Source organism: Passer montanus, unplaced genomic scaffold (assembly GCF_014805655.1).
Source record: "Passer montanus isolate IOZ18808 unplaced genomic scaffold, ASM1480565v1 scaffold179, whole genome shotgun sequence".
Classification (NCBI taxonomy): Eukaryota; Metazoa; Chordata; class Aves; order Passeriformes; family Passeridae; genus Passer; species Passer montanus.
The window spans coordinates 67,580-88,032 of record NW_024365270.1 but is presented as its reverse complement, the minus strand read 5'-3'; the positions used below and the strand labels follow the sequence as shown (position 1 = coordinate 88,032).

Below are 20,453 nucleotides of genomic sequence, written 5' to 3'. Positions count from 1 at the left end.
TCCTTGATTTATTATGGAGATGGGACGGCGTTTCGTCATAACTCTTTGTACTGTAACAATAAAAAAAAAGAGAGAGCGAGAGAGGAGAGCGCGGGGCTGGAGGCAGAAATGTCAGCCAGGAAACGCTCCTGGTGAAAGGGCTTCCATTGCACATCAGAGCCAAAAAAAGGGGGGAAAATCACATTTTTCTGTCCCCTGAAACTCCAGTTGCGCGTCCTGGAGGATCAGGGGGCATCGTCACTAAAATCTCCTTTTCACCCCCTGGAAAAGTGGGAAATGCCCTGAAAAGCAGCGCTAATAATGACAGGGGAGGGGAGTGCGGGTGAGATCGGAGACTTGGCTTTTATTAGAGAATTCCATGTTCATACCTAAGACAAACTCCAAACACAACACGTACAAAAATTAATAAAATAGAACTTTCTGTCGTTGTTCTTCTTCTTTTTTCTTTTTTTTTCTTTTTTTTTTTTTTCCTGCAGCCTTGTAGGTAGTACTCGTTCTTTCAGTAGATTTTTTTTCCTTTTTAAAATAAAAAAATAAAAAGGCAAAAAAGAAGAAAAAAAAAACCCAAACAAAAACAAACACCCCAAAACTAATTACAAAGAACCCCAGGGTTTGATTAATTTACCAAAGGAGTAAAAAAAAAAAATTAAAAAAAAAGAAAGAAAATGAAAAACCCAACTTATGTCAACCGTGCATGAAACATTTTTACAAAATTAGGACAAGAAACACCCCAAATGACATATATTGCAGCACTTCCATTAAATACAAGAGTTAGCAGATTACTAACAGTGACACCAAGGGTAGAAACACGGCTAGGAGTCCTTTTTTTTAATTTTTTTTCTTTTTTTTTCCCTTTTTTTCTCTTTCCCTTTCTTTCCCTCCTTCTCCCTCTCCACCCCTTCACTTTTTAATTATTATTGTTATTATTATTATTCCATTTCATGTGTGGGAGGGGGGGCGGAGTGGGAGGGAAAGGGGCAAAACCAAAAATTCAGAGCGCGACTAAGAAGCCTGATTAGTTTTGTGTGGTTTTTTCTGTTTGTTTCTGGACAAAATCATCGGGAATTGGAGTCCAGGGCGTTGGTGGCCCAAACTCGGTGGCGGTGGCCGCGGCTGGGGGGGCTCGTCCCCCCAAGGAGGGACATTTCCCGCAGCCAGCCCCCTCCCCTCTTCCCCTCTGCTCTCACACTCCCTCCCTCCCTAAATCCCAATTTTTTATGGCGTTTTGCGCGTTTTAAATAACTTTTTAAGCGTCGGCGTTGCTTTTACTCTATTTTTTTTGTGGTTGTTATTGGTTTGTTGTTGGCGGTGGTTGGTTTTTGTCGCCGCCGCTGCGGAATCACTCGGCCGCCTTCTCCTCCTCCTCCTCGGCGCTGAGCTGCGAGGAGCTGAGCAGTTTGTTCTCCTTTTTCCACTTCATGCGGCGGTTCTGGAACCAGATCTTGATCTGGCGCTCGGTCAGGCACAGCGAGTGCGCGATCTCGATGCGGCGCCGCCGGGTCAGGTAGCGGTTGAAGTGGAATTCCTTCTCCAGCTCCAGGGTCTGGTAGCGGGTGTAGGTCTGGCGGCCCCGGCGGCCGCTGGGCCCGAAGGACGAACCTGCGGGACCCGCAGAGAGCCAAAGTCACCCAAAAAATCCCCAAAGGATCCGGGGAAGTGGGGGGGGATGGGGGGGAAACACTAAAAAAATAGGGGAAATATTAAAAAATAGGGGAAATGGGGGGGAGTATGAAAAAATAGGGGGGAAATATTAAAAAATATGGGAAATAGGGGGGAATATTAAAAAATAGGGGGGAATATTAAAAAATATGGAGGAAATATTAAAAAATATGGGAAATAGGGGGGAATATTAAAAAATAGGGGGGAATATTAAAAAATATGGAGGAAATATTAAAAAAATATGGGAAATAGGGGGGAAATACTAAAAAATAGAGGGGAAATATTAAAAAATAGGGGAAATAGGGGGGAATATTAAAAAATAAGGAGAAAATAGGGGGAATATAAGAAAATAGGGGGGAAATGGGGGAAATAGGAGGAAATAAGGGGAAATAGAAGAAATGAGGGGGGAATAGAAGAAAATAGAAGAAAATAGAAGAAAATAGAAGAAAATAGAAGAAAATAGAAGAAAATAGAAGAAAATGGAAGAAAATAGGGGGAAACGGGGGAAATAGAAGAAAATAAGGGGAAATAGAAGAAAACAGGGATCAATACAGGAAAAACATGCAGAAATAGACGAAAATGGGGGAAATTAGGGGAAAATAAGGGGAAATAGGGGGAAATAGAAGAAAACAGATGGAAATAGGGGGAAATAGGGGAAACTAGGGGGAATAAGGGGAAATAAAGGGAAATAAAGGAAAGTAAGGGGAAGTAGAAGAAAAATAAGAGGAAATAAAGGGAAATGAGAAACTAGGGGGAATAAGGGGAAATAAAGGGAAATAAAGGAAAGTAAGGGGAAGTAGAGGAAAAATAAGAGGAAATAAAGGGAAATAAGGGGAAATAGAGGGGAAATAAGAGGAAATAAAGAGGAAATAAAGAGAAATGAGGGGAAATAGAGGGCAAAAGGGGAAACAGAGGGCAAAAGGGGAAATAGGGGAAGGGTGAAGGGGAAGAGCGAGGTCGATTTTTGGGACGGTGAGGAGGGGGCCGCGCCTTCCCAGGGCTCTGCGCAGCTCCGGGAGAAGCGCTCGGGGCGGCCCGGCCGGGCAGGGGGGGTTTGAGCCGGGCTTGGGGCACAGACAAGGCCGGATCCATCTTATTCCGGGATGAGGGATCGCAAGGTGTTCTGGCCCCCCCGCGCCGCGCCCCGGCCTGCCGGCAAAGCCGTAATAGATCGGGGCATTTAAGCAATAATGAAGTGAATCGATCTGCCCGGAGTCCGCATTAAAGAGGACACAACACTTGATGTCCCCGCGCTAATGGACATCAATTTGGAACTTAAAAGGCAACAAATGCATCTAAACACGGCCAAGGAGAGCGGGAGGCTTTTATTATTCCTCACCCCCCCACTTATCTGGGTTTTTTGGGTTATTATTGTAATTCTGATTGAGGAAACAGCACTTAAAGAAGTCATATATCACCGGGGCAGGGGGGAGCAAACCAGGAAAATCCTCCCCAGGCGGACTTTTCATTACGTGCGAGTGGCATTAAAAATGCAACCGTCCGCCTTCAGATATTTAAACACTTTTTATATCATTTAATTCCGGCTCGGGGAGAGACAGAGAGGGAGAGGGAGAGGGGGAGCTGCGCGGGGCGCGGGTCGGGGCTGTGTGTGTAAAGTCATCCAGATCTGATTCAGAAAAGATATCTCCCTGTGCGTGTGGGGCACGGACAGAGACAAATCGCTGTAGCTGAGTGACACGCGAACAGGAATGTGGCAAAAAAAAAAAAAAAAAAGGAAGGGAAAAACAACCAGAAAAGATGAGAAAGTGGGACAGAAATTCAGAAATTCAGTTCTGGGGCTGAAGCGTTTCTAGCTCGGGGTGGAGGGGGGGAAAAAAAAAAAAAAAAAAAAGAGGAAGGGAAAAACAACCAGAAAAGAGGAGAAAGTGGGACAGAAATTCAGAAATTCAGTTCTGGGGCTGAAGCGTTTCTAGCTCGGGGTGGAGGGGGGGGAATCTCGGAGCGCTGGGAAGTTTCGGTGCGTGTTTGGAGCCCAAGTTCCCCCGCTGGAAGTTTGGGCTCTAAAAGTTGAACCTTCCTCCTGCTGCTCCCCTCGCTCGCTCTCTCTCTCTCCCTGGCGGTAACAAATAAGAAAAGGGAGTGGGGGGGGGAGGAGATTGATGCATTTATTTCTGCAAAAGAGTAAACTCACTATTGCAAGAGTTCATCCGCTGCATCCAGGGGTAAACCGGCGCGGAACACTTTTGCTCCTCGCTCTCTCCGAACGCACTTTTGCTGTGCGCGCAGTCCGCCTTGCGCGGCTCGGCGCCGAAGGAGGGCACCTCGTCCAGGCTGGGAGGGGCGCACGCAGGGTCCTTGTCCCTGAAAAAGCCGCCGGGCCCATAGTCACAGGCGGAGCCGCGGCCGCCGAACGCCGCTGCGCTGCTCTGCTGGTAGTAAGGAGAGGAGGAGTAGCCCTTGTCCTGCACGCCCGAGGCTCCATAGGTGCTGGGGTAGTGCCTCAGAGGATCCGCGTAGCCCGAGGGATACAGCGGGATCTGTCCCAGGAAGGGCTCCTGCCCCGCCGCCAGGCTCACCGGGAAGGTCGAGTTGACAAAATAAGAACTCATCGGAAAGGAGAGAGAGAGAGAGTGGAATTCAACAAATAAGAAAAGGGAGTTCTTTTTTTTTCTTTTCTTTTTTTTTTTTTTTTTTTTTTTAATCCTTGTGTGTGTGTGTGCGTGTGCCGTCCTTTTTAGCCCGGGCTTTATGATTTGTTGTGTTTTATAGTCCAAGTGGTTTAGCTATTAGTGGTATATCGGAGATTGGGTTTTAGCTGAAGGGAGATGGCGTGGTGCCAGCGAGGGACACAAGGAAATACAACCATCTGATCACGGGCTGACCAATAGCAGGCGCCTGAGGTTGCAAAATAGCACCCATGAGGAGCTGAGATTGCACCAGGGACCCCCAAGAACAAACCGTCCACCCCCTTTTTCCCTCCCTTTTAAACAACAGAAAGGCACCCCCTTAACCAAATATATAATATCTGCCGAAAGGAGCCTTCTCCCGGCGCGCTGCGAGCTTCATAAATAAATAAACGTGCGGTCCCCCCCTCCCCTCCCCTCCTCCTCCTCCTCCTCCTCCTCCTCCCCTCTTCCTCTCCCTCCCCCGGAGCGCCCGTCCGCGCGGATGGCGCTGCGAGCGCCGAAATCTTTATATTTGCACCCAAAAAATGCGCGCGGACCCCCGCCGGAGCCGCGCGGAGAGGGGGAAAAGAGAGAAAAAACAACAAAAAAAAGTTAATTACTCGCGCTGGCCAAACTTTAACCCTCGCGGCTGCGACTCGTCCCGGAACGCGGCAGCGCTCGGCGCGGAGTTCGGGTGGGAACGGGGCAGGAAAATGAAATTAAAAGTTGCTTTGGAGCCAAGTGGGCCAGGAGGAGACCCCGCGGCCGGGCTGAGCTGCGCTCGCTCCGCCAGGAGAAATCGCTCCGGACAACTTCGGCGGCTCCGCGCTGCGCTAATTACCGCCAATTAGCGCTGCCCGCTCCGCGCTCTGCCTGCGCCGCGCCTCCGCGCTCTCCCGGCGCCGCAAAGCTCCGCGTTTGGGGGCAGAAATGGGAAATGGGGAATTTCCCCCGGGCCGGGCCCGCGTTGTGCCCTCGCGCGTGTTTTGTTAGTGCCAGACCCGCGCCCGACCTTGCGGGGCCAAAGCCGGGCCCGGGCCGAGGGAAAAGCGGAGTTTGTCCGTCGGGGGGGCTCGGCAGCGCGGAGCCGCCGCCCCGACCGCGCCTGGGGGTGCGCAAGGTCCGCGCCCCCCCTCGAGCCCGCCCGCGCCACAAAACGCCGATTTTTGTCCGTTTAAACCCCGCAAAAGGCAGCGCGGAAAGTGCCCGACCCTCTGAAGGATCCGCTTTGCTCTGGTTTTTAAATTATTTTTTTGGGGTTTTTTGTTTTGGTTCGCCCGGACTTCCTCGCTTGGCTCTACCTGCGCATCCCCCCCGAGCTCCTCGCTGGCTCAAGGCGGGGTTGAAGCTCCTCTCGCCGCTTTTTTTTCCCTTTTTTTTTTCTTTTTTTTTATTTTTCTTTTTCAAGGGGGAAAATCAGTCTCGGCAGCAGAAAGGCGCCGCCAAAAAACAAACAAAAAAATTTAAAAAAAAAAGAAAATGAAAAGAAAAAAGGAAAAGAAAATGGGAAAATTAAAGAAAAAAGGAAAAGGAAAAAGAAAAAAAAAAGAAAAAGGGAAAAAGGAAAAGAAAAAGGAAAAAAGGAAAAGAAAAAGAAAAAAAAGGGAAAGAAAATCCACCTAAATGAACCCCAGCAGCGTCCCCCCGATCAGCCGCGTTTTATCCAGGGGTTATTTCCTGTCCGAATTTGTAACCATCTGTCTGTCGGGGCTGAAATCCCTCGAAATCTGTGAATTGTGAGCGCCACAAATCTAGAATTACACATCTTGCGCGGAGCTGCCAGCGCGGCCGCCGCTGCCAGGGCCGGGAGAGGCTCCGAAAAGCGGGATCTGATTACGAGGCATTGATTGAAGCTCGTGTTTACGGCAGCCCGGCCAGGATCGTTCCGTGCCACGGCTGCGGGAACATCCCGGGCCCGGCGCGATGCTCAGAATTCAAGGAAATAACAGGCCGAGGAAGTGGTTTTGCAGCCGCCGCCCCCTCCCCGGCCGATATCTCCGATATTTGTTCTTGCAGAGTTTCCCCTTTGTGTGTGGAATGCACCCAAAGTTGCCAGGGTTAAAATTAAAAAAAAAAAAAAAAATCGGGAAAATTTAAAAAAAATTTAAAAGAGGCTGAGAGGGAGCGATGAGTAGAGAAGAAAGGGGGGGAAAAGGGGGGGAAAAGGGGGAAAATGTAAAAAAAAATACTGGGATAAGAGGCTTTGCAGTTGGTGCGCTGGAGGAGTTACGCAATTTTTGTGGCTCTGCAAAAAAAAAAGCCTGAGATTATCAGGCGCGAGCAGCCCCGCATGCAAATTTTTTTGGGCAGAGAAATGGGATGTCCTGCTCGCCCGGCTCGTGAGGAACAGCAATCCGCCGGAAAAAAATGTTTGTCCTGGTGTTTTTCCGCCGCTCCTGGCCGCCGCTCTGCAAATAAATCCCCCGAAACAGTTTGGGAAAGCATAAAAAAATAGGGGAAAAATAAAATATCGCACGGCGGCAGCTCGCAGCGCTGCTCGTTATGATAATTTGTGGTCGAAAGGGGCCCTTTGCAGAGTATTTTTTGGTTTTAAAAGAAAATAAAACCGCGCTAATTGAAGCCGGCCGCTCGCTAATTGCGCATCGCTGACATCTCTGGAGATTAAAAAAATTTTTTTTCCTCTCCCTCGACCCTAGCGACGCTTCCTTGGGGCAGGAGAAGGGACAAACTTGACTCCCAAGGTGGGAAGAAACCCCGGGCAAAGCCCCGGGGCCGCCCCGGTTTCCATCGTGGCCAGGGTCAGGCCCGCGGTGTAATTGATTTGCCACCTCCGATACATTTAAATTCGAGCAGGGGTCTTAAAGCGCACTAAATCTCCCGCAATTGAGCGCTCGGCTCAGGGGTGGCTCCCATTCCCCGTCTGGAGACGGAGTTTTGAATTTAAACCGCCCCAGGTCCCGAGCCAAGCCGGATTTGGGCCGTTTCTGTCGATTTTGGACGCCCCGGCTCAGGCGGAGGCAGCAAGGAGGGCTCGGGGTAGCCCTGAAGTTAAGCCGGGCTTTGAGGGCGCCGAGGGGCTCGGCTTTAATCACATTTTGGCCTCATTTCCTCAAAAATAAACCCCAAAATTCGAGGCTCGAGGTCTGCAATAGGAGCAGTGAAGTGGGGAGGGGGCTCGGCTTTAATCAGGTTTTGGCCTCATTTCCTCAAAAAAACCCCAAATTCCAGGGTCGAGGTCTGCAATAGGAGCAATAAAATGGGGAGGGGGCTCGGCTTTAATCACATTTTGGCCTCATCTCCTCAAAAAAACACCCCAAAAATCCAGGCGCGAGCTCTGCGAAGGAGGGGCAGTAAAGTGGGGAGGGGGCTCGGCTTTAATCACATTTTGGCCTCATCTCCTCAAAAAAACCCCAAAATTCGAAGCTCGAGGTCTGCGAAGGAGGGGCAGTAAAGTGGGGAGGGGGCTCGGCTTTAATCACATTTTGGCCTCATTTCCTCAAAAATAAACCCCAAAATTCGAGGCTCGAGGTCTGCAATAGGAGCAGTGAAGTGGGGAGGGGGCTCGGCTTTAATGAGGTTTTGGTCTCGTCTTTAAAAAAAGAACCAAAAACCCCCAAAATTCCAGGCGCGAGCTCTGCAAAGGAGGAGCAATAAAACGGGGAGGGGCTCGGCTTTAATCAGATTTTGGCCTCATATTTAAAGAAAACCCCAAAACAAACAAAAATCCAGACGCGAGGTCTGCAAAGGAGGAGCAATAAAGTGGGGAGGGGGCTCATCCTTAATCAGATTTTTGCCCAATTTCGTCAAAAAAACCCCCAAATTCCAGACTCGAGGTCTGCAAAAGAGGAGCAATAAAACGGGGAGGGGGCCAGGCTTTAATCAGATTTTGGCCTCATGTAAAGAAGGAGCGATAAAACGGGGAGGGGGCTCGGCTTCAATCAGATTTTGGCCCCATTTCCTCCAAAAACCCCCAAATTCCAGGCCGGGCTCAGCAGAGGGGCAGCAGAAGGTGCAGCCCCAGTTTCAGCAGCCCCAGTTTCAGCCTCTCCCTCCTGGCAGCCTCGCTCAGGCGTCGGGGCATAAATAAAGATTAACAGAAGTATTTGGGGCGCGGACAAGTTTTTTTTTTTTCTTTTTTGTCGCGTGGTTTTCCTGGCCAGCAGCCCCGGCAGAGCCCAGGGATGAGGGGATTAAAACAACACCCAAATATTTGGCCAGGCCGGCAGAACAGAGCGCGGCTTGTGCGGAGCTGGAGCCGCTCCGGGCTCGGTGCTGCTGGCAGAGTTCCGCGCCGTCGTTTCCAATATAAAAAAAAAAAGAAACTCTTTTTTAAAATATATTTTTTAATTTTTTTTTTCCTTCTATTTTTTTTTTCACGGGGAGCTGGAATTCCCGACCCTTCTGAAGTGAGATCGCAGCGGGGGTTTCCCCACCGAGGGAATTATTGTGGCCATAAAGTCAAGCCAAGAGCACGAAAACAGTTGAAAAAAGCCCTTGTTCTTGGAACTCAGACACAGAAAATCCATTGGCAGCCGCTGAGCCTGCCCTGCAATGCTCCTGCACACCCCAAATCGCTTCGGAAAATAAACCCGAGCTGCAGGCTCGGAGTATTTAAAACAATGAGCCCCGAAGGTGTTTAAAAAAAAAAAAGAAAAATAAAAAAAAATCGCCTCTCTCCCAGCGCAAAGTTAATTTCCAGCAATTTAAGTTTAATTTACCTGACTTCCCGTGCAGCGCATAATAACCTGGCTAATGGCAGCAATAATAATCTGCCATTGTTCCATTAGGGAGCGCGGCTAATTATTAACGCGAAAATCAGAAAGAGCGGGGGGAAGGAGGGGGAGAGGGGGCACGGAGGGAACCCGAGCGCCCCCAGACCCGAATATCCCGCGAGGAGCCCCGGAGGGCGCGGGGGGTGAGGGATGGGGAGCGGGGCAGGGAGAGGCGAGCGGCTCCGGCGTGAGGCGGAATGACAGCACCGAGCGGCTTCAGGGGCTGCTCCCGCCTGCAAATCCACCCATTCCCCTCTTTTTTAATTATTTTTTAATTTTTTTAAAATTTATTTTATTTTCCCCCGGCAGCCCGGAGCCTCCGAGCGCGGCACTTTCTGGGGGAAAACCAGAATTATTCGGCACCCGAACAGTTGCCAGGAAACTGCGGGGCAGGAGGAGAAAAGGGGAAGGGAGAAACCGAGCGGGAGGGAGGGAGGGAGGGCGAGAGGAACCTTTTAAAATAACAGGCTCGCATTGTCCTGCAGCGCCTACAGTAACTTAAAAGTGACCCCTCGTCTGCCCCTGTCCCCAGCAGCCAGCGCAGCCCCCCGGACCCCGCCCGGGGTGGCCACGGCGAGCCAGGAAGGAGCCAAGCTCCCCTGCCTGCCGCTTCATTGCAATTTACTGCGTTTTATTGCAGATTATTGCCCTTTATTCCTTCTTATTCCTTGATTTTTTTCATTTTGTTTTGTTATATTTCTTTTTTATTGTTTTTATTTTATTCCTTCTTCTCTCTTTCTTTTAATCTTATTCCATTTTATTCAATTTTTGTATTCCCTTGCATTCCATTTTACTCCATCTCATTCCATTTTACTCTACCTTATTCCATCTTATTCCATTTTATTCCATTTTATTCCATTTTATTCCATTTTACTCCATCTTATTCCATCTTATTCCATTTTATTCCATTTTAATCCATCTTATTCTATCTTACTCCATTTTATTCCATCTTATTCCATTTTATTCCATCTTATTCCATTTTATTCCATTTTAATCCACCTTATTCCATCTTATTCCACTTTATTTCTTCTTATTTCTTTCTTTTTCCATTTAATTTCATTTTATTTCCGCTTTTTCCTTTTTTTTTTCCTATTTTTTTTTTCTATTTTTCCCCTTTTTTTTTTTTTTTAATGATGAGCTGCCAAACCCCCCCAGGGGCCCCTCCGCCCATCGCGGCCCCTCCGCGTTCCTCCGCACCCGCGCCCCGATCCCGGGGGATTCTCGAGCTCATCCCTGCGGGAAAACCTCGGCTGGCTCCCACCGCCCCCTCCCCAAAAATCCGAATTTCCAGGCGGAACAAAACCCGCGGGGGCTCCGGGGGGAGGGGAAAGCTGCGCTCCCCCCCCGCGGGAAGAGAGGTGGGGTCAGCCCGGGAGGGGGCTCGGGGCTGGGGGAGCCCCCGGTGCCCCCCGGTGCCCCCGGTGCCCCCGGTGCCCCCGGTGCCCGCGGGCCGCCGCTGCCGACGGTAGATGGCAGCACCCCCGGCGGAATGGGCGAGCCCCGGGCCCCGCCGGCCTTTAATCCGCTTTTCCCGAAATGAACCGGCGGGGTGGAGCTGCCAACTCCCCAAACCACCCCCAAACCCCCCAAAATCCCCCCCAAATCCCCCCCAGCCGCAGGGCTCGGGCTCGCCCCGCGCCGCTGGGAAATGTTAAAAACCCCCCCGAGCCCGTCGGGGTCCCACAAGTGGTTGCCCGCGGAGAATCGGCGCAAAAGCGACGTTTCTGCCTTAAATTGGTTCTTTCTGATTTGTTTTTTTTTTCATCCCCTGCACCAACAGGAATTAAAAAACCACCACAGCGAAAAGATGGGGGGAAAGGGGGAGCGGGAGGATGAACCCGCGGATTTTATTTTATCAACCCGCGGATTTTATCAACCCGCGGATTTTATCAACCCGCGGATTTTGTTTTATCAACCCGCGGATTTCATCAACCCGCGGATTTCATCAACCCGCGGATTTTATCAACCCGCGGATTTTATCAACCCCCTCGGCCGCTGATTGATGAGAAATGTAACAGGTTCGGGGAAGAAATCGCCTCTAAAAATGTCCTTCTGTTTATGGCTCGCGCGGCTCGCCATCATTTACCCTCTCGCACGCAATATTCGGCCCGAGATAAATCGTCGCGTCATAAAAGGGTTTGTGCTCAAACCGTGAATCTGCTCTGCCTGCGTCCCGCTCCTTCCTTCTCTTATTTAACAACCACTTCGGAACGGCAGCGATTAACACAAATATCCCGCAGCCCGCCCTTGAAACAGCGAGGAAAAACAGCAAATAAACGAGATGAACCCCCATTCCTCCGGAGGAATATTTCCCTTCAAGAGCAGCGGGGTTTGCGCGGAGCCGCGCCTCGGCCGGGCTGGAACCCCGGCCCCAAAGCCCCGCCAGAGCTGCAGAACGCAATTAAAACCAAGGAGCTTTATTGCTTCCCCACGTCAGCTTCATTTGGGAGTTGGGGAGAGAGAAAAAAAAAAAATCACAATGAGAGAATGAGAGCGCGGCGCTCTGCGCTGGCTTCATTCTGATTTTTTTTTCCTCTCCTCCTTTTTTTTTTTTTTTTTCCTTCTTCCCCCTCCTTTTTTGTTTGGTTTTTTTGCTTGTTGTTGTTTTGTTTGGTCGTGTTTGTGGCAGCGATTTTGGGATTTCCGCGAGCTGCCCTCTCCTCGAAGGAGAAGCCGCCCCCACGACAAACGAGCCTGGAGAGCAGCACGACCCCCAGAGCCCGCCCGGCTCCCCCAGAAACTGCGCCAAGGGACCGCAGACTGCCCCGACACCCTGCCAGGGGAGGAAAACCCCAAACTGCACCAAACCAGCAAAATAAAACGCGACACCGCCCGCACAGGGCTCGGTGCTCGGCCGAGGCACGGGCTGAGCCAGCCAGGGCTGCGAGCGCTTCCTCGCACTGCGGGCTCCAGGTGACCTTACCCGGCTTCCTCCTCATCCTCCCAGCCCCTTTTCCCCTTTTTCCCCCTAGTTCCTATTTCTTTTCTTCGTTTTTCCTCCGTTTCTGCCTCGCTTTTTCTTTTCTCATCCTCTTTTCCTTTTCTCATTCTCTTTTTCTTTTTTTTTTTCTCATTATTTCTTCCTTTCCTCCCCCCGGTTTCTTTCTTTCCCCCTTTTTTCCGCCTTTATTTCTCTCGCCTTCCTCTCAATTAATTTCCCCTCTTTCTTCCACCGTTATTTCTGTCTTTTCCTCACCTCTAATCTCCGCTTTTTTCCGGCTGGAATTGTCGCTTGAACAGATCCCCAAACCTTTCATTCCTCCCTTTTTCACCACCCCACCCTTTCGCATCCTCCCCTCCCCGCGCAGGAGAAAAAAGCAGCTTGACAAATCCATTTTTTCAATGACAAAAAAATACAGAACACAGCTCTATTTCCATCTACAACAATAAAGGAAGAGAAACGCATTCTTCCCTTACCTTTTGCCGTCCTTGTCTGGGGCAGGAGCGGGGATTTGGGGCCAGGGGAGATCAGCCTTGGCTCATCTGCTGCCTGACAAATATTGTCCCGACCTGAGAGCCGTCCGTCGCCTCCCGGGCTCCGCAGAGCCGCTCGCGTTTTTCTGTCCCTTGCCCGGAAAAAGGAGCAGCTTCCCCCCGTGCCGAAGGCGCGGCCGGTGCGGGATCCCCTCGGCCCCTCCATCCCCACCGAGACCCCAAAAACAGCGGGGAAAATGGGAGGGGGGGAGTGGGATTTAAAAAAAAAAAATTAAAAAATATTAAAAAATTAAAAATAGCGGGGAAAATGGTGGTAATAATTAGGGGGGGAAAAAAAAAGAAAAATTGGCTGGAGGTGTTGGAGGTGCGGGAGCGGAGGGGGGAGCCCGGGGTGCGTGCGGCCCCCCCGCCCCTCGGCCCCGCTTTACCCTGCCGAGCTTACACACAAAAGTAAAAAAATGCAAAGAGAGAGGGCGAGAGCCCTATAGAGGACACTGATCCGACCCAAGGTGCAGCGGACAGAAGAATGGTGCAATATAACCACATGGGAAATAATAAAAAGTTCATGTTCACGGTTAGCAGTCCACATGACCGGCTCTGGCCAATCCCAGAACCCAGCCACTCATAAAGTTCTATCACAAAGTTGTAAATTTTCATAAAACAACAAGGAATTTATTGCATTTCTTCATGACCGGTTTAACAGCAGTCTTTTTCTTAGCCGCCATCTTTTTTTTTTTTTTAACAACAAAATAATATTCTTTTTAAAAAATTATCCAAAAAGAGGGGTCGGGGATTTTTTTTTTTTTTTAATTTTTTCACCCCCTTCACCCCACCCCTGGCTTGGATATGGGGGGGTCGTTGGGGACAAAAAAAAAAAATGGAATAACGCCTGAAATTTCGGAACAATAAAACCCCCCCAGAATAAAGAGCTGGAGCTTTGGGATGGATGGAAACGGGGGAAAGGCGCAGTAAAACAGCGGGGTTCGCGATTTTGGCCTCAATTCCCCTTTTTTTGGGTCACAATTGGGATCTTTTAGGCTGAAAGGGGCGATCGGGAGCTTTGGGGGGGAGGAAATAAAGGCAGGAAAAGCCGCGGGCAGCGCTCGGGGGGCTCCGAATCCCCCCGGGACCCCGCCCTGCCCCCGGGGCCGATTTTGGGGGGCCCCCCTGGCCGATCCCAGCCCGGCTTTGCCCTTTTTCCCTGGAATTCGCCCCAATTCCCGCTCGCCCCCAGCGCAGAGCCCCGGCCCGGGGAGGGGGGGGGGCTCCGGGAGCGACAGAGGGGCCAGAAAATTCTGGAATCGCTTCATTTTTTATTGGTTTCACCCCCACACCCCAACGCGGCTCTGCAGGCAGCGCTGCTGCGGAGAAAAGGGATTTTCCCCCTCATTTTCCCTGGATTCCCCCCTCATTCTCCCCAGATTTCCCTCATGATCCCTGGATTCCCCCCTGATTTTCCCTGGATTTCCCCCCTCATTATCCCTGGATTTTCCCTGGATTTCCCTCTCCTTTTCCCTGGATTTTCCCCCTGATTTTCCCTGGATTTCCCTCTCCTTTTCCCTGGATTTCCCCCCTGATTTTCCCTGGATTTCCCTCTCCTTTTTCCTGGATTTTCCCCCTGATTTTCCCTGGATTTCCCTCTCCTTTTCCCTGGATTTTCCCCCTGATTTTCCCTGGATTTCCCTTTCCTTTCCCTGGATTTTCCCCTCCAGACGGGAATTTCGGGGGGAAAAGCGGCCGAGCCGAGCCTTTAATAATTACGGCATTTCCATAATTAGGGCCAGCAGCGAATCTGGGGGCGCGCAGGTCCCTGACGTGGCGCCGCATTTTTGGGGAAAAAAAAATAATAAAAATTAAAAAATGAGGATGCGGCGGGCACGAAATCATCGGGGGGAGGTGGGAGGTGAAAAAGGAGCGAGGGGAGGAAGAGGAGGAGGAGGAGGAAGGTGCGGGGCTGCCACCGCCAACTCCTCCCTGAATTTGGGTTTATTTAGTTTATTTTTTAATTATTCTTTTGATTTTTAATTTATTTTTTAATTCCCTTCGCTCCGCATCTCGCTCAGCCCCGCCGAGTGAAATTCCGCGGAGCCTCCGCGCCTTTATGGGCGGAGGAAATAAATAAATTAATTTTAAAAAAGAAAAAAAAAGGCGGGGAGGGGAGAGCCAGGCCGAGGCGCAAGTGCTCAAATTCACTCGCCTTTTGTTTTGCCTTGTTGATTTTTTAAATTTTTTTTTCTTCTCCTTCTTCTCTTTCTTCCCCCGCGTTTAATTGCTTTAATTTATTTTATGCGCGCTTTGATGCTCGGCGTTATTTGGTGCTAATGAAAGAGTTCCAGTCCGCGGTAAAGTAATTGAAGGGCGGAGGGAGAACCTTAAAAAGAAAATAATAAATAAATAAAATGGCCAAAGGCGCGGCGCAATGGATCGGCTCGGTGCAAATTAGTTCGGAGGAGAAGAGAATTGAAGCGAGGAGCGGGGAGATTATTTGGGGCCATTCTGGGTTCTTTAAATTCCTTTTTTTAAAATTTTTTCCTTCCTCAGGAATAATCCCAGCGCAAGCACAGAGGGAGAGGGGAGAGAGCCCAGCCCGCATCTCCAGAGCCCCGAAAATCAATTATTTCTCGGGAAATTCACCAAATCTACAGAAGAAACACCGAGATCTCCAACGGATCGGCCGGGCCAAAGAAAAGGAGAGAAATGTGGGTGATAAATCGGGGTAAAAGGAAATTTCATCGCCTTTATTTCAAAGCCATGCCAAAAAATCTGGGGTTTTTTTGTTGTTGTTTTTAATGAGCCAAAGAGGGAGGCACCCAACGCGCTGTAGGTGGTTGGAGATCTCCTTTTTATTTCAAAGAATAATAATCACGGACGAAGGAAAATAATAATTATTATTATTAATAATAACAAAAAAGCAACGCGCCGCCATTAAATAATTTGCTACTTTGATATACAACATTTGACGGAGCACAATATTAATTCCTCTGCTTTTTCTGTCTTTTTTTAATTCTTTTTTTCCTTTTTTTTCCCCCCCCGCAGAGGCTCGAACAACGAAGGTAAAAATATCCACAGACGAAAGAGCATCGCGAGGAGAAAAGAACCACAGAGGCTGCAGGGAGGACGGAGGAATAATAATAATAATAATAATAATTCATATTCTGTACAGGACTCTACGCGCTAAATGGAATTTGCATTCGGGCTTTCGGGTCACATTTCCTAAATTAAAGGTGCTAAACACGACCACGTTACTTCATAACCCCCCGAAAAAAACAAAAAACAACCCAAAACGCAAACCCCGGTGCACAGCGAGGTACAAACGACAGCGATTTACAAACCACTGCTGCTAGAGGAAGGCTCACACAGGAAAAAACGTCTCTATCCTGACTCTAAAGCCACATGGAATAGGTAGATATTCTATCGTACAAAAAGGAAAAAAAACCCAAAAAAGAGACTCTAATATAGGTAGTATTCTCTCTCAGTGTCATCAAACACAAGGTATCACTCCTAGGGGTTATTATCGATCCGCTTATCATTTATTTTTATATATAGTCCTTTTTTTTTATTTTTAATGCGTGTTTTTGCCTTTTCCCCCCTTTTCCCCCTTCTCTCTCTTCCTGCATCCACCTCACTCCTCCTCGTCCTCCTCGGCGTCTGCCTTTTCCTGCCCGCCGGAGCCGGGGCAGGCGCTTTTATTTTCCTTTTTCCACTTCATGCGGCGGTTCTGGAACCAGATCTTGATCTGGCGCTCGGTCAGGCACAGCGCGTGGGCGATCTCCACGCGCCGCCGCCGCGTCAGGTAGCGGTTGTAGTGGAACTCCTTCTCCAGCTCCAGCGTCTGGTAGCGGGTGTAGGTCTGCCGGCCTCGTTTTCTGTCCGTCCCTGCCGAAAAAACGCAGATTTGGGTCAGCTCGGGGGGAGTTTTTGGGGTTTTTTGGGTTTTTTTGGGTTTTTTTGGGTTTTTTTGCCGCGTTGTTGCGCAGCGCAAAAACTGCTCCTCGGCGGTGCCACCCAAAATCGCGGCCTGGGTCAGTATTTCCTTTAATTTGGAGGAAATTTTAATTTTTTCCTGCTGCTCGAGGCTTTCCCCACCTCGCCCTGGGTTCGCAGCCCCCCGAACCCCCCAAATTTAATTTCCCCGAGCCTCGGGGCCGGCGCGGCCTCACAGCCAACAACAAAGTTCAGGAAGTTTCCTGCCCTGCCAGACTCCGGGTTCCTGCCTCGGTTTTCAGCCAGACCCCAGAAATTGGGGATGGTTTTGGGGGGAAATGAGCGCGGGGACAGAGAGGGGGGGACAGAGAGAGGGGGAGACATCTGCTCCCCCCGAAACCCCGCAGGCTGCTCTGCCCGAGCTGCCACCGGGAGCTGTCCCGGCTTTTCACCCTTCCAGGGGATGTTTGGGGCATTTTGGGGAAAAAAAAAAGAAAAAAGAAAAAAAGGGAAAATAGGCCTGGCTAAGCTGTAAAGCAAAAATGTGCAGGTCGTGGAATGCGGGTTGTAAAATCCGCTGAGCGCAGAGCCATAAAGCGCCGCTGAATGGGATGACAACTCTATCTCTGCTGGCCGCTGGAATTCCACCGGCGGGATGGGATCGCACCCCGGCCACCGGCCAGGGGGGGCCGCAAGGCCGGGACCCCCCGTCTTACGCCCCAAGTCGAGTTTTTGTGGGTTCAGGCTCAGCTGATGCCACAACATCCAGGTTTTGGGGGGTTTTGGAGGTTTGCTCTCTTTCTCTCCAGTGCTGATCCCCGCAGCGTCACCGGCTGCAAGAGGAGAGAGCGGGGGGGGGCTCCTTAAATCTAAAGTCGGATAAAAGCAGAGATGAAGTGTTTACGACCAGAAATATTTGCTCTTTGATAAATCAACTGTAAAAGCGGATGAGTGATGGGGCAGGTAATGGGAAGAGGTGACCACCAAATAGGAGCGAGGGGAGCTGCTGCCGGCCCGAGCGCTCTGCCCCGGCTGCTGCGCTGCCCGGCTCCCCCCGGGCCGGCCTGGGCCGCGCTCCGAACGCGCCCCGGCTCTCCCAGCGAGCCCTCTCGCGGATTTTTCCGCGGCCGCGGAGCGGGGATGACGCTCCCGAGCTGTGGCTGGAAAAGGAGCGCACGCCTTGGGTCCCCCCAGGCGGGACAGCAGCGCCTTTCTGCCGCTTCTGGGCATCCCGGGGGGTGAGGAGACCCGGGCACCGTGACCGACCCTCCCCACCCGGGCACCGTGACCAGCCCCGGGTACCGTGAGCAGCCCCGCGAGTGGCCCCGGGCACCGTGACCGGCCCCGGGTACCGTGAGCAGCCCCGGGTACCGTGAGCAGCCCCGGGCACCGTGAGCAGCCCCGCGAGTGGCCCCGGGCACCGTGATCAGCTCCACGGGTGACCCCGGGCACCGTGACTGGCACCACGAGTGACCAGAGGCACCGTGACGGTCCCCAAGGGTGGCCCCGGGCACCGTCACCGGCCCCACGGGCACCGTGAGCCGCCCCGCGGGTGCCCCGGGCACGGAGCGGGGGGAGCGCCCAGCCCGGCCCCGGAGCGCTCCCGGGGGCAGCGGGGCCGCGCCGGGACCCCTCCCCGGCGGGGGAAAGGGATATTTATTAATGGTTAATTGACGTTAATGCCCCGAGACGGAGCGCGCCGGGCCCCGGGGGCGGCCCCGAGGGTCGGGGTTTGCGCGGGGCCTGCGTGACCCGCAGCGGGGCCGCCCCCGGAGCCCCCCCGGCTGAGCAGGGCGGGCCGGGCACCCCAAAGGGCATTGCCGCGAGGGTTGTGGGGCAGGAGGCGTCCCCCCTTTATCCCGTGCCACCCATCAGCCATCCCGGAGGAGCCGGCGGGGCTTTCCCGGAGCTGCTGTCCCGGCACCGGGGGGCTGCCGGACGGAGCTCGGGACCCCCAAAGAAAACCCCCCCGGCCCTCAAAGCGCCCCCAAGGCCAGTTCCGCCCCCGATCCACCTCCCCATCTGCCCAGCTCAGCCTGCGAGTGCCGCGGCAGGAGAAGGGGCTGCCCGCGATGGCTGCGGCTCCGTCTGTCCCCTCCCAGACAGACAGACGGACGGACGGACACAGCCCCGATAAATATTTAAAGCTAAAATCTCGGCTTTACGGCCGGGTGGGGGGAGGACAGGAGGGGGTGGGGGTGTGCGGCTCTCCCCCCCCCCTCTTTCCGAGACGCATTTTCAGTGAAACGTCACGAAAGGAGCTGGGGACGACCCCCCCCCAAACCCCCCCTCTCCCTCCTCCGCCNTTCACACTCCCCCCACCCCCGACCCCCTCGCCGGGCCCTCCCCCTCCCCGCGCGTACCTGTGCTCCTCATCCAGGGGTAGATTCGGAAGTTGCCGTCGCCCTGCAGCTCCGCGTCCCGCGGGTCGCCTTTGCCGCAGCTCTGCTTGGGGGCGTCCGCCGGGCACATCACGGCCAGGTTCTGCTCGAAGGGCGAGCAGTGCACGTTGAAGGAGCCGGGCTCCAGGCCGTAGCCCGAGGGGTACACGCTGGGGGGCTGCGGGTGCACGGAGCTGCCGCCGGAGTAGAGGCCGGGCATGGAGGCGGCGAAGGGAGGCGTGGACGCGGCCCCATAGCCCGCTCGCTGGCTGTTGGAGGCGAAAGCGCAAGAAGTTTGCTCGGGAAAGACTCCGGATGGGAAAACCGAACTTGCGGCTTGATATTTGGAAAATAAAGCATTCGCATAATACAATGAACTCATAATTTGGCCGGGTGATTTGTAGGTCGGGACGTTTTAGTGTCGGTTTTACGAGGTACCGTGATATATTACGGAATTAGAGTCCAGATTTACACCAAAAAGGAGCCTTTTTCCTCCCGGCCCCGGTGACGCGCGGGCACGTGGCTGCGCCGGCGCCAATCGCGGGCCGCCCCCTCCTCGGGGGCACGGGACTGTGCGGCTGGATTTATCAAATATGATAAATAATTGATGCCGTATAAAACCCTGCGCGATCCCTGCTGCAAGGGGTGAAATTGTGCTGGAGTCGATAAGCAACCTGTAATCAGTTTTCAGCTCGGAGCGAGGGAGAAAGGGGGGGAGAAAAATTAAAAAAAAAAAAAAAACATGAAGAAGGGGAGGGGGTTACAAGCACGTTGCTGACAAACCAGCGAGGCTCTCTCGGTCTCTCTCTGCTGGAGGAAAGGGAAGGGACTTCTATTTATCCCTTTATTGATCCCGTCTAAATTTCCCTCCTTCGCACCATTTCCTCGGCTCCGAGCTACTTTTTTTCTCCAGACTGTCCATAATTCCCTCCCCTCCCCCCCAGCCCTCTGCCAGGTGTCTTGTCTCAAAAAAAAAGACAAATGTCTCATTGATACCTAATCGTTCCAGGCGGGTTTTTTCCACCCCCAAATGCCGCCCAGCTCTGTATCTGATTTATTCCAGTGCCACGGGCTCTGAGCCGCGCACGGAGCTGGCCTTTGCTTTCCTTGCTGGGGCACAAAAAGAGCGCTGGGCTCCCTCGTTCGGCGCCTGCCGGGGCCGGCTCGGGGCTGAGCAGCTGCCTGCTCTGCTTCCGCCGGCCAGGCACAGGAACCACCCAAAACCCGAGCTGACTCTTGTCTTTTTAATATTTTTTTGTATTTCTGTGCGAGGAGGCGGCGGCCCCGGCTGGGGCGGGATGGGGAGGGGGGCGTCGAGAGAAAGAAAAAAGAAAAAAAAAAAAAAAAACCAACTCCGGGAGGCAGGAAAAGCAGACAATGGTGCGGGCTTGGTGCTGCTTTCTCCTTCCCCAAGGTTACAGCATCCCCGGCTCAGCTGCGCTCCGCACAAAGCGCCCGAGCGCCCCGGGCTGCACAAAAAGCCCCAAAAAGCCCCAAAACCGCCGCGAAATGCACCGGGGGTTACCTGCAGCGGGGTCTCCGCGAGCAGCCCGAGCTGTCAGAGCCGGGAGGAAGAGGAGCAAGAGCAGGAGCAGCCCCGGGCCCTTCCCCTCCCCGGCCCCAGCCCTGCCCGGCCCGGCCGGGTTTTGCCTTTTTGTCCGCGCACAAATTTGGGTTTTTATTTCCTTTCTATC

At 52.3% G+C, this 20,453-nt stretch overlaps 3 protein-coding genes and 2 long non-coding RNA genes across 11 annotated transcripts in view; 2 read left to right on the top strand and 3 right to left on the bottom strand.

Annotated features, from left to right (window-relative positions):
- HOXB3 (homeobox B3) overlaps window positions 1–12,559 on the bottom strand; it is a 67,894-nt gene extending 55,335 nt beyond the window's left edge. For 4 of the 5 annotated variants that reach the window (XM_039704645.1, XM_039704644.1, XM_039704643.1 and 1 more), the window contains exon 1: window positions 12,437–12,559. The gene's annotated coding sequence lies outside the window, so the exon portion shown is untranslated. The remainder of the gene's footprint in view (window positions 1–12,436) is intronic. The other variant, XM_039704647.1, reaches the window with a different exon arrangement.
- LOC120500166 overlaps window positions 1–15,891 on the top strand; it is a 37,268-nt gene extending 21,377 nt beyond the window's left edge. For both annotated transcript variants that reach the window (XR_005627040.1, XR_005627041.1), the window contains 2 exons: window positions 14,996–15,153; window positions 15,491–15,891. This is a non-coding gene — a long non-coding RNA (uncharacterized LOC120500166). The remainder of the gene's footprint in view (window positions 1–14,995; window positions 15,154–15,490) is intronic.
- On the bottom strand, window positions 324–4,254 carry HOXB6 (homeobox B6). Of its 2 annotated transcripts, none has more exons than XM_039704656.1 (2): window positions 3,812–4,254; window positions 324–1,608 (listed from the first exon to the last, which is right to left on the bottom strand). In XM_039704656.1, exons 1-2 carry the CDS (start codon window positions 4,227–4,229, stop codon window positions 1,340–1,342), a joined length of 687 nt encoding a protein of 228 aa, XP_039560590.1. In that variant the 5' UTR covers window positions 4,230–4,254; the 3' UTR covers window positions 324–1,339. The 2 variants fall into 2 exon arrangements, with proteins under 2 accessions (XP_039560590.1, XP_039560591.1); XM_039704657.1 differs by having other exon boundaries at window positions 324–1,599.
- Window positions 5,907–8,553, top strand: LOC120500169. Its single transcript, XR_005627043.1, has 2 exons — window positions 5,907–7,436; window positions 7,824–8,553. It is a non-coding gene; the product is annotated as an uncharacterized LOC120500169 (long non-coding RNA).
- Window positions 15,274–19,221, bottom strand: HOXB7 (homeobox B7). The gene is made up of 2 exons (XM_039704659.1): window positions 18,742–19,221; window positions 15,274–16,330 (listed from the first exon to the last, which is right to left on the bottom strand). Exons 1-2 carry the CDS (start codon window positions 19,139–19,141, stop codon window positions 16,077–16,079), a joined length of 654 nt encoding a protein of 217 aa, XP_039560593.1. The 5' UTR covers window positions 19,142–19,221; the 3' UTR covers window positions 15,274–16,076.
- Between the last annotated feature and the right edge of the window lie 1,232 nt (window positions 19,222–20,453).